The following is a 15402-nucleotide window of genomic DNA, read 5'->3' as shown; positions in this document are numbered from 1 at the left end:
CTCAGTGGGATGTCTGCTTGCGATCCTCTCCCTCTGCTCCTGCCCCCCATGCTCACTCACTCTCTCAAGTAAATAGTTATCTTTAAAGATTTTATTTATTTATTTGTCAGAGAGAGAGATGGAGAGAGAGAGAGCACAACCAGGGGGGAGTGGCAGGCAGAGGGAGAAGCAGGCTTCCTGCTGAGCAGGGAGCCTGATGCGGGGCTCGAGCCCAGGACCCTGGGTTCATGACCTGAGCCGAAGGCAGACGCTGAACTGACTGAGGCCCCCAGGCGTCCCTCAAATAAATCTTTAAAGAAATGTTACTTGGTAAACATTTACAAAGCTCTAAGTAGCAAATACTGTTTTAGGTCTTTTGTAAATGTTAACTCATTTGATCATCATGAAAACAAAAATAGTTTTGTCATTTTTTTTTTTTTTTTAGCTTCTCCCTCTACCTGTCATCCCCTTTTAATAGAAGGGAGGCACAAAGACATTAAGTCACTTCCCTAGGGTCATACATCCAGCACGTAGCGGGGCTAGGATTTAAGCTTAGCTTATATGGTTCTGGAATCTGTGCTCCTAACACCAAGCTGCCTCTCTCAACATTACCAGTGATCCTCAGCAAAGCATCTCCAGTCACTTTAGTATGGATGAGTCTTCCCAACATCCCGAGAAGGCCCCTTTTGCAGAGCAACTAGATCAAAGTAGCAAAGGAGGTCACAAACGACTGAGAAGTCATTTCTTTGCCTGGCACTAAAGGCAGTGCTAGAATGTGCAAATGCAGACGGCGGGCCGCCAATGTGCGCATGCCTCTGAAACCCCACTGACCTCTACCTTCGGAGGCTGTCTGTCCCCTTCCACGTGGCAACGGTTGGCGGACTCACACCACTGGCTCGATTGCCCCGATAGGACAGTTTACGAAGGCAGGACTTGATTCCACAGATTCCCTCCTCTCCCAGCCCACCGTAAGGCATAGCAGGTGCTCACCAAACCCCTCCCGAGTCATCATTCATGCTCTGCAGTGGTGTCCACCTCAAACCAAATGGTCCATGCAGCAGGAACACAGGGGCTTTCAGAAAACTGGCTTCCTTGCCTCTGACAGGAAGAGCTGACAGGCCCGGCACCCTCTTTATGAGTTATATGATGGATATTTTACCTATTCCCAAATCTCCCTTTTAGCCAAATCACTTTTTCCCCCTTCCCAAGCCAAAGAAAGAAATTATGGAGCTGGAGCCACTGGGGTCTGCATACAATTTTTAAAAACTTCTTATTGGAAAATAAAAGCACAGAATCTGGAAACCCCACAACTCCATATCCTAGCAAGCGAGTACAAGGCAAGTACCTTTTTTACGAAAACTAAGTCAAAAAACGGTACTTAGCCACTTACCAGAAGTCACCCTTCATGTGCGCTGACCCAATCACGGTCTCATCCTTCCCCCCTAAAAGTAACTGCTATCCTGATTTTAATAACTTCCCGTGTTTTAAAAATAATTTTAAAGGGGAGGCAAACCAAGAAACAGACTTTTAACTATAGACAACAAACTGATGGTCACCAGAGGGAGGTGGGTGGGGATGGGTTAAGTAGGTGACGGGGATTAAAGAGCGCACTTGTTGTGACGAGCACAGTGTGATGTGCGGAAATGCTGAATCACTATATTGTGCACCTGAAACTAATATTACACTGTATTTAACTAACTGGGATTTAAATAAAAACGTAAAAATTGTAAAAAAATAAAAATAATTTCAAAATAACCTAACTATGCATGCCCACATACTATGTTTTAGTCTTGTTCATTGTACAAAAACGACAGGTCTTTTAAGTTTCCTTCAATCCGCAGGTCGCGGCTCCACGTCATTCTTTTCCTTACAATTTACCCACCAAAGAACCCAGGGCAGTTCTGGAACTGTTGAGTTCCCCACAGTTGGGGTTTTGCGGACTACACTCACGGGGCGATTCAGCATGTCTGCATACCGTTTTCTTTCATGGGGTTGGCCATGGTCCAAGACACCCAGTACCTACTCCTTGGTCCAAGTGTATTTGGGTAGAGGTCGTACATTTTCTGAAAGAACAGAGGGCATCTATTGCAGTGAGATGAAGTTAAAATCCAATGGGCAGTCCTGCCCCCAGCATAGGGGCAGAAGTCCAGCCTGCCTCTTGGGCAGTGACTTTACTTCTCTGAGGATACCTGCATCTTTCTTACAGGGTCACGGTGGGAGTTAAATGAGATCCTGGATGTAAGACTCCTTTATCAACTACAGAATGCAACACATGCTTACAGGTGCCTTGAAAAATGGGTTGCTCCTAGTAATGTCCTTTAAATGCCAGCATTAGGTCAGACTTGCCACAATGTGTTTGCAGAATTCAGTATGAGGTGGACCAATTCCAGTCCCACCAACCACATGAGAGTTACCGCACGAGCTACTGGAGTGCTAAGTGTGCGAGAGTTACCACTTAGTACTGGAGTACTAAGTACATGAGAGTTAACCTCATGAGAGTTACTGGAGTACTAAGTACTTGCTACTGGATTGTATGGAGCTCTACAGCAAGGTCTCTAAAGGTGACGGGTATCAGAACACAAAATTTTCAACTCTTTAGACATTTCTTTCACCGAATAGACATTCTGTGAAAGCCAGGGAGGCCAAGGGAAAGCCAGATGTTGATTTAGCGACTGCATTTCCGAACACGTGAGATTTAGTGGCACTATTCTAACGATCCTCCAGGCTGGGAAAGGCTTCCCTATAGCTCCCGGAAGTTTTTTTTTTGTTATGTTAATCACCATACACTACGTCATTAGTTTTGGATGTAGTGATCCATGGTTCATTGTTTGGGTATAACACCCAGGGCTCCATTCAATATGTGCCCTCTTTAATACCCATCACCAGGCTAACCCATCTTCCCACTCCCCTCCGCTCTAGAACCCTCAGTTTGTTTTTCAGAATCCATCATCTCTCATGGTTTGTCTCCCCCTGGATTTTTAACTATCCAGGAGAGGAAGCAGAGAACAGCTTTAGGCCTTGAGATATCGAGAAACTGCCTCCCCCAAGCCCTAATCCTCTGGCCTACGAAACGCGAACTTACTTCTTCCATTGACCCTTTTTTGGCTTTGCTCAATAAATATTAACACCAACCCAAGTGTAACCTGAGGGTATGTGTGGGATGTGTTTATGTGCTATGCTTACAAAGTGTTCCGCCCGTTCTCCCTATCACTGGATCACAGACTACTTAGGATCGTGATTACAGGATACATATATAGATCTTTGCCAACAACATATGAAAGACCAGCAAAGCCATTCTCCTTCTCTGCCCATTGATCTGCTGGTAGCTGTGGTTCTCATTAAGGGCTGCTTGAATGTTTGTTGAACATGGAAAAGCAATATTGTCTTATGCTTACCCTTTGCCCTTTAGAATAACAAAGTTAAACAGATTACATACACCTCTTTGGTGTGCTAAGAGCCTTGGGCAGAAGCAATTAAACAAACCAGTAAGTATATGTTTTATCGGTGTAAGAGCAATTTCTGAGTTGCTGACAAACTGGCGAAATGACTGAACTGAGGCATGATAAATACCATCGATCTGGATCCAGGACAGTTGTTCAAGAAATCAGGTCCCCAGATCCATCACGGGGGCATTACTCATAGCCTAACAATGTTACTAGAAATCTGATAGTCTCTGAGGCTTGCGTGGGAGCCTTTTACAAAGTGAGTCAGCCCTCATTCTTGTTGACACGAGGCACCCAAACGGCTGCTTTCCAGTGGGAAAAATAAAGTTGCTACAGAAATTCATCACTAGCTTATGGATGTTTATAGACAGGACGTTCTCGGTCATAAAACATCCCCAAATGTTGGCTAAGATAGAACTGTGTACGTCTGCCCCAGGACCACGTGTCTGGACGTCTGTTTTACAAAAGGTTTCAACAGTCCAGGCTCACCCTCCGGACAGCTTCCCCACGCGCCCCTCACCTCATGGCCTGCCTTAACAGTTACCTAAATCGATCCCTTTCTCGCCTTTATCGTCTTGTTGCCCTTCCGACGGCAGCTCTGAGGGTGGGTGGGCGAAGCAAAGCCTGGGTGCCAACCCAGCTGGTACCCGCCTCCGTGAACGCTCATGGAGGTCGTGCGTGACAACTCGTTTTCCTCGTTTCTCAACATTCTGCCTTTTTCCCTCTGCCGAGCCCTCTTCCTGCAGGACTGTCTCTAGTGGAGCAGGCACGTACCTTTTGCTTCAGCTGCAGCACTGTCTGCTTCATCTGGTGGAGCTCCTTGCATGTGGCACAGCAGGTTCTGGCCTCTACCGCGTTCTCAGACTTCTCGCCGTGCCCTGCGCGAGGGGACGGGCTCGGGTGGGTTGGGGAGGCTGGAGGCCGTCCAGACCCAGAAAGACAGCCTCACAACTGGCAGTCCCCGGAGGACCCACGGACAGCGGGACGTGTGAGGGAGAGAGGCCGGCGACTTTACGGTTCTCAGGTCACTGACCGCACCCCCGGGTCAGGGGAGAGATGGAGGCAGCACCCCCCCGCCCGGCCCCCAGTGCTCTGTCCTCAGCTGTTCCCATTCAGGCACCCCGGGATCGTCCTCTTTCATGTGTGAACATGGAAACCACGGCCCTTTCATCAGTGCTTCTCAGGAGGTGGGATCTACCAACCTGACATGATTTATACCCCCATCCAAGGGTCAGTGTTCACCAGGGCTGTCTGGAATTCAGCTGGGGACAGCCAAGGAACATCCCTCTAAGCCACTTCGTGTCCTCCTTGGCTCATGTGCTTTATCTTAATCTCCCGCCCCTCCCCCCCGCCTTCTGGGAAGCCCTCTGTGCAGTCTCCATTCATGGAAACCCATCAACTATTCAGACTCAGGTCAGATGTTCCACAAAGCCTGTCCTCTCTACGGAGAGACCTCAGTCCTGAGGTCAGGCACCATTTACCACGTGTCCTCTCAAATGGCGGTGTTCTAAGCTTCCCCATGGAGGGGATACCCTACCTACACCAGAGTGTAAGCCACCTAAGAACTGGAATTTCTGGTCGCTCACGTAGTGGACATGCACTGCGTGTGAAGTAGAGCGTCATAGGTTGAACTGTTTTCCTGCCAAAATTCGTATGTTGAAGCCATAACCCCTAGTACCTCAGAACGTGACCTTATTCAGAAATAGGGCCATTGACGTAATAAGATGAAGTTCTACTGTCATAGGGTGGAGACCATAATCAATGTGACTGGTGTTCTTATAAAAGGAGATATCAGGGCATGGATGCGCACCCAGGAACACCACCACATGAAGATGAAGGCAGAGATCAGGTAATAGGGCAGGAGCCAAGGAATGCCAAAGATTGCTGGCAAAGCCCCCAGAAGCGGGGGGAGGGGCACGGGACAGATTCTCCCGCATGGCCCTCAGAAGGAACCAACCCTGCCGACACCTTGATCTCAGACTTGTGGCCTCTGGAACAGACATGATACATTTCTGTCCTTTAAGCCACCCAGTTGGTAGCAGTCTATGACGGAACTAGTGAACGGATAGATGTGCCGGGCATCAGGAGAGCCCCATGCTCACATGAAACTTCCTCATGCAGCCCGCTGATTTCTCCAAGGGCATCAGTCCCCTGCTTGGTGATCTACATGGTGACCGGTGTTTCTGCTCTTTGGGGAGGGGAGGAGGCCCGGGGGCAACTTGACAACTGAGATCTCTGGCTATTCACCTGCCACACCCCATCCCTCCCCGTCACGGGAGGCCTGTGGTTTGGAGCGCCCATGTTGGGAATACACTTAAGCCAGCAGGTTCAAGTGGGTGAAGCAGGGCTCCATCTCTAAGTTACCATAAGCAACAGGGTCAACCTATAGCTCAGGTTTTGAATGACTGGGAAAAGCACCTGGGTCTATGGGACAATGGCAGTCTCTAAATCCACCTATGTGTACGAAGTGTAACATGACCCCCTCGCTCATTCCCACTTCCTAGGCTAGCTGTCTCATCAGCGGCTTCCCACTGATAGCATGTTCAACGGGTACACTTGGGGAGTGAGGTTGACTCACCTTGCAGCTGTGTAATATTGAGTTGAATTGTGAGGCTAGGGAAGGTCTCTGCTTGGAGGAGGTGAAGTGGATCTGTTAAGAGTGTGGTCTCCCAAGTGCCACTGTCCTGGCTCTACGGCCCAGCGCTGTCACTGACTAGCTCCGGAATCCTGGGCAAGTTATCTGACCTCGATAAGCCCTAATTTCCTCAACCATAACTATGGAAGAATAATTCCTACGGCAGAGGGCTACCATGATGATTAAATGAAGGTAAGGCCTGTGAAGGCGTGGGCATGCCACCTGCCAGTAATAAATGGGAGACAGTGCCCGGCACAGTCTTCAGACCCACTAAGTCCTTTGCATTGCTTTTGCCTGAGAACCCCAGAATTCTTGAAGGATAGTCTTAACATGAACAGAACGAGGCAAAACTGACATTTTGTATCTGAAAGTCATCTCGCAAGTTGATTGACGTGGGTTTAGAACTGAGGTTTCCTGAATCTGAGTCCAACACCTTTTCTACAATTCAGACTATTTCCTCTGGGCTCTTTATCCCAGTTTAATGTACAAATTTACAGTCCTACTTGCCTACGGAACTTGGGCTCATGTGAGGAGGACCAGAGTTATTTAGACCCGTCTCCAACATAACTGAGTAATACAAGGACAATTCCATGCAGACTACACTGGGTGAAGAACTGAAGCCTTACCAAATCTGGTTGGGCTGATGGCAGGGAATGGCAGACCCCTGCATAAACAGGGCTCCCCACTCCAGGTTTATTAGTTATGTCAGCAGTGAAGGACAGCTGGAGGACATCCATCTCTGCCAACCTAGCACCCGTCCATTCCATCCCATCTCCCGGTCGAACTACACAATCCCATCCCATAACCCACCTCTCTCGCTCACCCACTTGTCTGTTCATCCATCCCTCCCCATTCTCCCTGGTCCACCTTAGGAGCATCTGCTATTTGCCAGGCCACGTGAGGCATTAAGGGTGCAAAACAGACGAGGACACCAGTTTAACAATTTGCAACTGACCTTTGTAAGGAACCAGCCCTGTTGGCAGAGCCAGGCCATTGTGAACAGGAGTCAGAAGCCCATCTTCCCATTTCTGCTTCTATACACTCGGTTAAATTTTCCAAGTGTTGGTGTGATGGAAGCAACTTGATATTTTCATGGTAAGAATAAACCTCCCTACCGGGTTCTAGACTCTAGTTCATTTAGATCATGGAGTGTTAGAAGTGATATATTTTGGGTTCAGTCTCTTTTACAGATAAGTAACTTGCTCTCGGTCCTCCGGAGTGCTGTGTACAGAGGCTGGGCACTTGCAGGTCCTGAATCCGGCATCGTGGGGGTGCAGGGAGCCGGCTCTTGGGAGTTCTGTTCAGGATACCTGGGTGCTCTCCGGCAGGCAGACTCCAGGGCAGTGGTCCTCAAGTGGGACCCCCAGACCAGCAGCAGCACCATCACCGCCTGGGCACCTGTTCTCAAAAATGGGAAATCCTGGGACTGGGGCCTAGTGCACAGTTCTGCCAAAGTCCTCCAAGGGACTCTGAAGCACACACATGCTGCTCAGCCGTCACTGCTCCGGGGAGTAAGCTCTGCGGAGAGACTTTGACCTGAAAATGCCTGGTCTGTTCTCTGTCCCTTTGTATAATCATCAGAACACAGACATCAGGATTAACCGTGTCCATTCACAGACACGGAGTAACAGAGTAGCAGGGAACAGAGGCTCTGGTGGAGTCAGATGATCAGGATTTAAATCCTGATGCTGCCAATTAGTATCCTTTAGGTTGGAAGCCACAGCTTCTGGGCATGTTCTTCCAACAGTAAAATGACAAAGGCATTTATCACCTGGGTAACTGCCATAGTAGCAATGAAATAAGACCCATAAGTTCCTAGAACAGTGCCCAGTATATGGCAAGTGCTCCATAAATGTTATTATTGTGGGTATTAAGTTCCCTACAAAATAACAGATGTGGGATAGGGCTCTTTACATCATCCTTTGGAAAGAGCTCTCAGACAGTTGGAAGATAAATTGTGTGTGCAGGCCTGGAACATGCAATCTGTTCCGAATCGGGGCTCATCTATCCTGCAATTTGTCTACAGTAATGTCGAACGTGGAGCTAAAAGAATCTTGTGTATGCTATGTTAATAATTCATTTAGAAATCTGGGGAGATCTCTGATCTTGCATGTTTTCAGTCCTCTCAATTCATGCTTTAGTCACTGAGTATCTCGAACTGTGACCATGCTCATGTTAAGTGAAGGATTACTCAACATTCTGCTCCAACCAGTTCAGATTTTAAAGGTGCATTATTACTGATTAGCCACATGGGGGCATAGAGCTCTAATTTTTACTAATGTGGAGCAGGATATGTATCCCAAAGCATTAGAAATAGAATGCTCTCATTCTCTCAAATAAAATCTTAAAAAAAAAAATTCCTTAGATACTGTATTAGTATTTCAATAAACTCAGAAACTAAAGGATGTTCCCAACACATTGCACATGGGCAATGTCACCAACGAACAGAGCATGTTTGTTTTTAAAAGGTGACTGTGCAGGTTTGTGCCCTGGCAGGCAGTTCTCAATGCTACTGGCACATAACCACTTGGGGGGGGGGGGGGGGGGGGTTTAAAAAAAAATCCCATTATGTTGCATCTGGGGGTTGCAGCCAGGGAACGGGATTGGCAATTTTTAAAGCTCCCCAGGTTGAGAACCACTGATCTAGGGATTAGTGAAGCTTGAAAGTTACACGAAACACCTGGCCGTCCCCGACACTTTGAACTGTAGTAAGGGACGCCGGGGGTCATGGTCGCTCTATCAGAAAGTAAACAAAAGTTGAAAAATAGAGCAGTAAGCTCATTACTATGGAGCCGGCATGTCCTTAATTTGTCTCCCGATCAGTACTACACAGACTCCCTGGAGTATCTAAGCTGGTTCCAGTGACATATTTTCAAAGCAAGCAAGTGACGGAGCGGGCCCTGCTTGCTGAGCAGCCAGACGACTCGCGCCACCATGCCCGTGGGCGCATGGCAAACTTTCACCCCCAACCCCCCGCCTGCTCTCCCCACGCTCTTCTCACAGCGAGCTGAGGCTGGGTTTGACTGTAAATTCCTCTGACTCTAACGTCACAGACATTGGACAATGCAAAGTTAGAAGAAAAAAAAGGGGGGGGAAAGGAGATTTTAGATCCATGTTTTACATTCAATTGTTATAAAAATTCATTCTCTCTTCAATAAAAAAATAATCACAATGAAATATGAGGTTTATTTATTAGTCCAAAACAGATGAAGATGAAGCTGCTTAGCTGGCTCGCCTGGCCCCTAACTTTTCCAGTTGCTGAGCCGAGTATCTGCATGTTCATGATTCATCTTTTAGATGCTGTGAGGAAAGTTCTCAGCCTAGGTGGTGAAGCTGGGCATGTCTTGGAGCCTTGGTGCTCGCTTAGATGGAGGACCAAGAAATGAGGACTGTGCCAGGGCTCTCAGGGCCGGTTGGGCTTCGGTTACTCACGCTACACCCCACCACACTGTGGAAGGGACGCGGGAGGGTGAGAGGGTGCTGAGAGACTGGAAGTCCCACATTCCTGCTCCCCCTACAGAGCAGGCAGCTGGGGCCCGGAGCCTGCCCCGCGACCCCCAGCGGTCAATGCTGCAGCAGCTCCGGCTGCCCGCAATCCCAGCCCCCAAGCCAAGGAACTTGCCACGGCCTCCGGGTTGTCCAAGAAACGCCTCTAGGGTGCTTGCGTTCTGTTGCCAGCACCATCAGAGTCAGCCCCCCACCTTCTCGGTGGCCCGTCGCTTGAGTTATGACTCTCACATTCAGGGCCTACGACGGGCCTGTCCTCGCTCACAATTTTAATTACGGGTCTGGATTCCTCCTCTGTCCCTTCCCTCCCGATGTCCTTGGTTACTGGTGTTGGAATGTTTTTCTTAGCAGAACACTAAAACCAAATGCTCGTCCTGTGTACGTGTGTGGTGAATTCAATGGACACTGGTGACTGAAAAATACTGAGAAATTCTTTGTCTCATGCTGCTGCTGGTGGCAGGGGAGTGTGATTCAGCAGACAGTGCTGTTCAGCTTTTGTTTGTTTTTTTTAAACTATTTGTAGCTGTTCTATGAGGAGGATGGAGAGTTAGGAGAAAGGGAATTTGCAGTCTAGGCTCATCTGTAAATGAGTTTTGTGTGACAATAAAGCTCAACAGGAGAACCACCGGACCGTTCTCACTAATTAGACAGACTGCTCCCACCGATGTCCCTGTAAACAGGAACAAACTGTCTCTCGGTATGGCAGGATGGAAGATTCCTGTCCCGTTTTTGTTCCTCAGACGCTCCGCCATCCACAGCAAATGGCTTCGCTCTGGGCTTTCGGCCGCTTCATCTGGCGATGAAGTCGTCTTTGCCCGAGAGCCAACCAGACGACCTACCAAGTTCAGCCCCAGAGCTCAGGCCTTTGATGTTAAAAAGCTAGCATTTTCCAAATTCTGTTTTTCAGGATACTCCTGTCTGCGCTCTCGCGTTTATAGGCCTTTCTTAAGAAAATAATTTGGGGAAATTCAGGCTTAATCAAAATTAACATTTTTGAAAAAGGCAATCTGAGCCATTCATGCACGTGGCCCATGGACCCTTAAAGTGGGTGCAGTAGCATGTTCTTCCCCAAACATCTGAACGCAGATGCTTCTGAAGAGAGAAAGGCTTATTAGCAGCTCACAAGACCCCAAAGCTCTGTAGGACACAATGTGGGGACATGCTGTAATAAACAGTCGAGATAAAATAGGTCATCTTTAAATGAAAGGACTATGAGAGAAGGTGCAATAAAAAAGTTGCCTATCTATATCCCTTACCATTACAAGCGCTTGCTCTTTCCCAGAATTCTCAGCCAGAGAAGTCAAACTGCTCATCACTGAAGTAAAACTGCTGATCTCTTGAACTTGCTCTCTCACACTAAAACTTCTTGTGTGTTACACTAAAAACGTTTAAGTAGTAGAATTCATTTCTCAAGGAAGGAAGCAGAGGACTACGGTCTGAGGACTGACCTAACACAAGAGACTGCTAACTTCAGAGACACAAGGAGAACTTCTTGGGCCCCGACTCTGTAGCTGGGCCCCCGGCCAGGTCTACACGGCCAAAGCACGAGGCAGGAGGTGTAGTGCCTCCCACCAGGCCCATCTTATCACTGTGCTCAGACAAGAGCCCTCCCTAGGGTACCACTCAACACAGGGAGGCCATCTGAGACCAAAGAACAAGTATATTTCAGTGGAAAACTCTTACACTGTCTCTGGAAGTTCCAACCAGCTTCTCTGGTTCTCTGTGAGTTAAAGGCCGGGTCCCCGGGCAGACCACCCCCCACCTCGCCCCTACCAGGTGGGAACCGCTCAGGGGTGAGGCCAGGTCCTGTTATTTAGGGATTCCTCCTCTCTAATCCCACCCGGCACTCAAGCAGTAAGCGTTTGTGGTTGCGGTTTCTGACGGTTAAGGTCTAGATTGGGTTGCTCAACGCTGCCCTTCATGCCCAAGTAAACAGGTTTCACCTGAACAGAAATGTAAGGCAAAGAGACAATGGAGTTGCTAGGCTGAGTCGCCCGCACAGCCCCTGGGCTTCCTGGCTCAGAGCATAGCTGCAAATCCAATTCCAACATGAAAACTTAGGAGGCTGCTTTCTTGTGGCTAATGTTCAAATTGGCCCGCGAATTAATGTCAGTGGCTAAAAGGCCGCACCTCCGTTTTAAAAGGCTTAGTTCCTCTCAATAAAGGAGACAATCGTAAGTTACACACCCAGCCCCTCTCCTACCTTCTCCACCACGGGACAAAAATGAAGTGATTTTAATTTTGAATTAAAAAAAGAAAAAGTCCTGCAAACATTTTTCCACAATCCATGCTTCTGCCCAAAAGACTGTTCACCCCTGCTCTAAGCACCTCTGGGCATGTAAGGCCCCCCGTGCTTTAGACTTTAAGAAGTGCCACCAAGCCCTCTGATTCATTCACATTATTCCAGATTGTCCAATCCTGCGCTGGTTCCAAACACATTTTGCATCTACTTCTAATACAATGGTGGCTTCCTCCTGACTCAACCTGCTCGTTCGCAGAATTTTGCTTTGTAGCTCTTCCATGTGAGGCGGCTGTTCCCCAGCGGTTTGCCATCCTCAGCGGATGGCAACTGTCCTCCACTCCTTGTAGAAATCTCAGGCTACACCCAAGAATCACCATTTCCTGAGTGCTCAGAACGTTTAGGCTTCCTGCCCCCTGCCTTCTTGGTATAGGTGATTTGCCCAGGACCCCCTCCCCACTCAGAGATGATCCAAGGCCCAGCCAGCCTCTCTGGACAGACAGCATCCTGACCCCTCCCAAGGGGGGTGGGGAAGAGCTGTGCCTTGAGCACAGGAAGATGGGAGCAGCTTCCCGGCCTATGAGTGTTGGGTACAGGAGCACAAGGGCTCCTTCTTCCAAACTTAAGGGGGTGATCCAACATTCGGGCTGATCGTATCCCTGAGTGACAGACATAGCAGTGGAGCTGGGTTGACATAACGTAGATCAGCTTCTCGAACTCTGTGAAGGCCAGCTTTTAACACTGTTTCACTTCACTGTGGGCTGTATTTGCAAAGCACAATAAAAACCAATAACTAGAAAAAGACGAAATACAAGCACTGATCTTTGGATTTAGGCAAAATGTCTCTCAAATGGGTATAAAAATGTCTGAACACTGGACTTCTGTATTTATGCAATCATGAACCAAGTAACGAAGAGTTCCAGGCAGGCCCGGGGCATGGACTATACGTTAAGCAGCATCGATGTACACGGTTACCCGACACGGACATGTTTCCTATCGATGTTCAACCCATTCTCTGAGAGAACACAGGGTTTCCGACCTCTGCTCTGCTCATCTGAGGGTGGTCCAAGCACCTAGCTAAGTTCTACTGATTTCTGCGTGAGCCCAGCACCACCTCCACTTGGTGGAGAGCTTCCGCAAATACGCACCAGCTCGCAACCCTCGCTGCTGGCAGGCTTTGCTCCACCGGGCTCGACCTTATGCCCTAACCCTCTCTTAACCCAGATCCCACCTGCCCTTCATGCAAACGCCCCTTCCTGCCCCCACTGCTCCCTTTCTTGCGCTCATTTTCAAGTTGGCCTACGAATTAATGTCAGTGGCTGAAAGCCCTGGTGGGCTCCCAAGGGCCTGCTGACCTATGGGGGCGCATCGCTTGCCCCACTCACCAGTGTCGTTGGGGTATTTGTCTCCCCTGGTGCACGTCCTCCCGTCGTCCTCCTGGATGTAACCCTCCCGGCATTCACAGCGGTAGCTGCCCACGGTGTTGATGCATGTGTGCGCGCATAGCGTCTCGTTGCTGGTGGCACACTCGTCGATATCTGGGTTTGGACCAAAGGCAGAGAATGCTCTGTTTCAGAGAACGCTCTTCCCACACAACAGGTGACACTCAGCGTGGCCCTCCCATGAAGGTCTGCAAAGGACCCTCTGCCAGCCTCGATCAGAGAAGGTGCTAGAAACACGAGCCAGCGTGCCCGGAGCGCCTCAGGCTGTGTTGCCACGGTGGCAAGCTGATCAGGGACAGGATCCGCCACTGCCAAGTCATGTGGCCTGGTGCAGGCGTTGCCAGCCTTCAAAATTCCCATCTATAAGACATGATAAGGTCGCCGGCCCGAAATACTTGGCTGGGCTCCTCCGAAGAGAAAATGAGTTGACAGAGAGCAACACTTCGAAAAGCATGCATCAGAGCCATGATTTTCTGCAAGGACCCGAGCGGGCTGAGGGTTTTTATGCCCCCCTCCTCCGCCCCCTTTATGGCTCTAGGTTCAGAGTGGCAAGACGGTGACCCAAGGTCAGTTAGGAATGGCTCCTTCCCGGTGAAGAGATGTAATGAAACCTGAGAAAAGCCACTTCTGGCGAAAGAAAATAGTCACGATGGATCTAATGGAGTTTTCCCCAGGAAATTTCGGTGTCATCAATGACCCAGACGGACCGCCCATGAGCTGTGGAAATGAGCCATGAGACCACCAAACAAGTTACCGGTCAGAGTCCACATAAACCGTGCACATCACAGACTTGCTCCCCTGTGGAATGGGGCAGAAATAAAACTGTTTCCCACCAGGGGAAGAGAGGGAGGCCTGGGTCTGTTTCCTGCTCACTGGTCGAAGACATCAGGTGGCAGCGTATGTATGTGTGTGTGTGTGGGGGGACATGATACTCAGTCCTGACCGTGTACATGTGGGAGGCAGATAGAGCTCAGCCCTGCACTTCAGGATGCGGACAACATTCCAGCTACTCTCTGGAACAGCGGCCCGGGGACCCCCCCTCTGGCAGGCCCCCGGGGGCCCCCGGGAGTGTAGTCGTTCGGACGTTCCCCTGGTAGTACGCACTGTGTCACCTGTGGACTAAGTGCTTCAGCTGCATTCACCTCTGCAATTCCTCAGGCTGAACACCTTTCCTCACATACCTCTGCCCTACACCCAAGGGTGAAGTTGTCCCTACTGTCCAGAGGGAGGAGGAGGCTGAAAGGAGAGAAACAGATGGAATTCTTAACAGAATGCCAGTTTTGTGGATCCCCAAATGGGAAACGCAGAGTACCGCAGCTACCACAAACTGGAAGAGCGCCCCCGCGCCCGGACCTCAGAGAGACAGACTGGTGCACCATGTTCTCTGTAGGAGGCGCCATTGGTCCTGGATTCAGGCACTTAGTGGCCTCAGTCCTCTTCTTTGTCAGTGTGGGGTGCCCCACAGGTGCCACTGGGGAGAAGCTAGGAGGTTAATATCTAGAACTTCTCTCCAATGGTGCTCTCTAGAGCTCCAGTTGGGACAGAGAAGGAGGGGCTGCTGATCACAGCTCGCTTATTCTCCACTTGGGACCATCTGCCTGGCTCCTCAGTTCATCCTCCAGGGGCTTCTCAAACTTGCCTGTGCATGGGGGTCACTAGAGACGTTTGTGTAAATGCAGATTTCTGGACCCACCCTCAGGCTCTAGAGGCGAGGCCAGGAATCTTTTCTAAAAACAAGAACCCCAGATGTTTCTGAGGCAGGTTAGCCACGGACTGACCACACTTGGAGACATGTGGCTCCAGGGGACAATTACCATCACCCTGTCTTAGAAACACAAAGAGGGCATGGCTGGACAGCCCAGCCAGTGAGGGGAGGACCCCGCCGGTGGCGAGGCCCGGTGCTGAGCTCGCTCAGCTGCAGTCCAGGTGGGGGGCTTCAGCTCCCTCTGACTCACTTCCAATCTGCCTGCCACATGGGCCCTTCCTCGTTCCCAGCCTCTCCGCCTTGCCTTCCGAGAGAACGTGGAGTCTCATGTTTCTGTGTTTTAATGTTTCTGCCCACTTATATTCTGTTTGACATTGTTCTCGTTTTCACTTGATAATGCTCCCCTTCTCCTGCTCTCAGATCTCACTGCCTATTAGGATCTGACTGGTACC

General features: G+C 49.5%; 1 protein-coding gene across 5 annotated transcripts in view; it reads right to left on the bottom strand.

The window, feature by feature from the left end:
• CCBE1 (collagen and calcium binding EGF domains 1) overlaps nt 1-15402 on the bottom strand; it is a 249079-nt gene that overhangs the window by 30777 nt on the left and 202900 nt on the right. For 4 of the 5 annotated variants that reach the window (XR_012379993.1, XR_012379994.1, XM_073898114.1 and 1 more), the window contains exons 5-6: nt 13189-13341; nt 4197-4300 (exon numbers count right to left, since the gene is read on the bottom strand). Coding sequence is in view for 3 of the 5 variants with exons in the window: in XM_073898114.1 (XP_073754215.1) it covers nt 4197-4300; nt 13189-13341 (257 nt within the window). In the remaining 2 variants the exon portion in view is untranslated. Of the gene's footprint in view, nt 1-4196; nt 4301-13188; nt 15194-15402 lie in introns of those variants that run through there. The other variant, XM_073898115.1, reaches the window with a different exon arrangement.

This window comes from Callorhinus ursinus, unplaced genomic scaffold (genome assembly GCF_003265705.2).
Source record: "Callorhinus ursinus isolate GAN/ISIS: 27379988/994484 unplaced genomic scaffold, GSC_fseal_2.0 scaffold11, whole genome shotgun sequence".
Lineage (NCBI taxonomy): Eukaryota > Metazoa > Chordata > Mammalia > Carnivora > Otariidae > Callorhinus > Callorhinus ursinus.
Note: the sequence above shows the minus strand (reverse complement) of the source record. Positions and strands in the feature narration are given on the sequence as shown.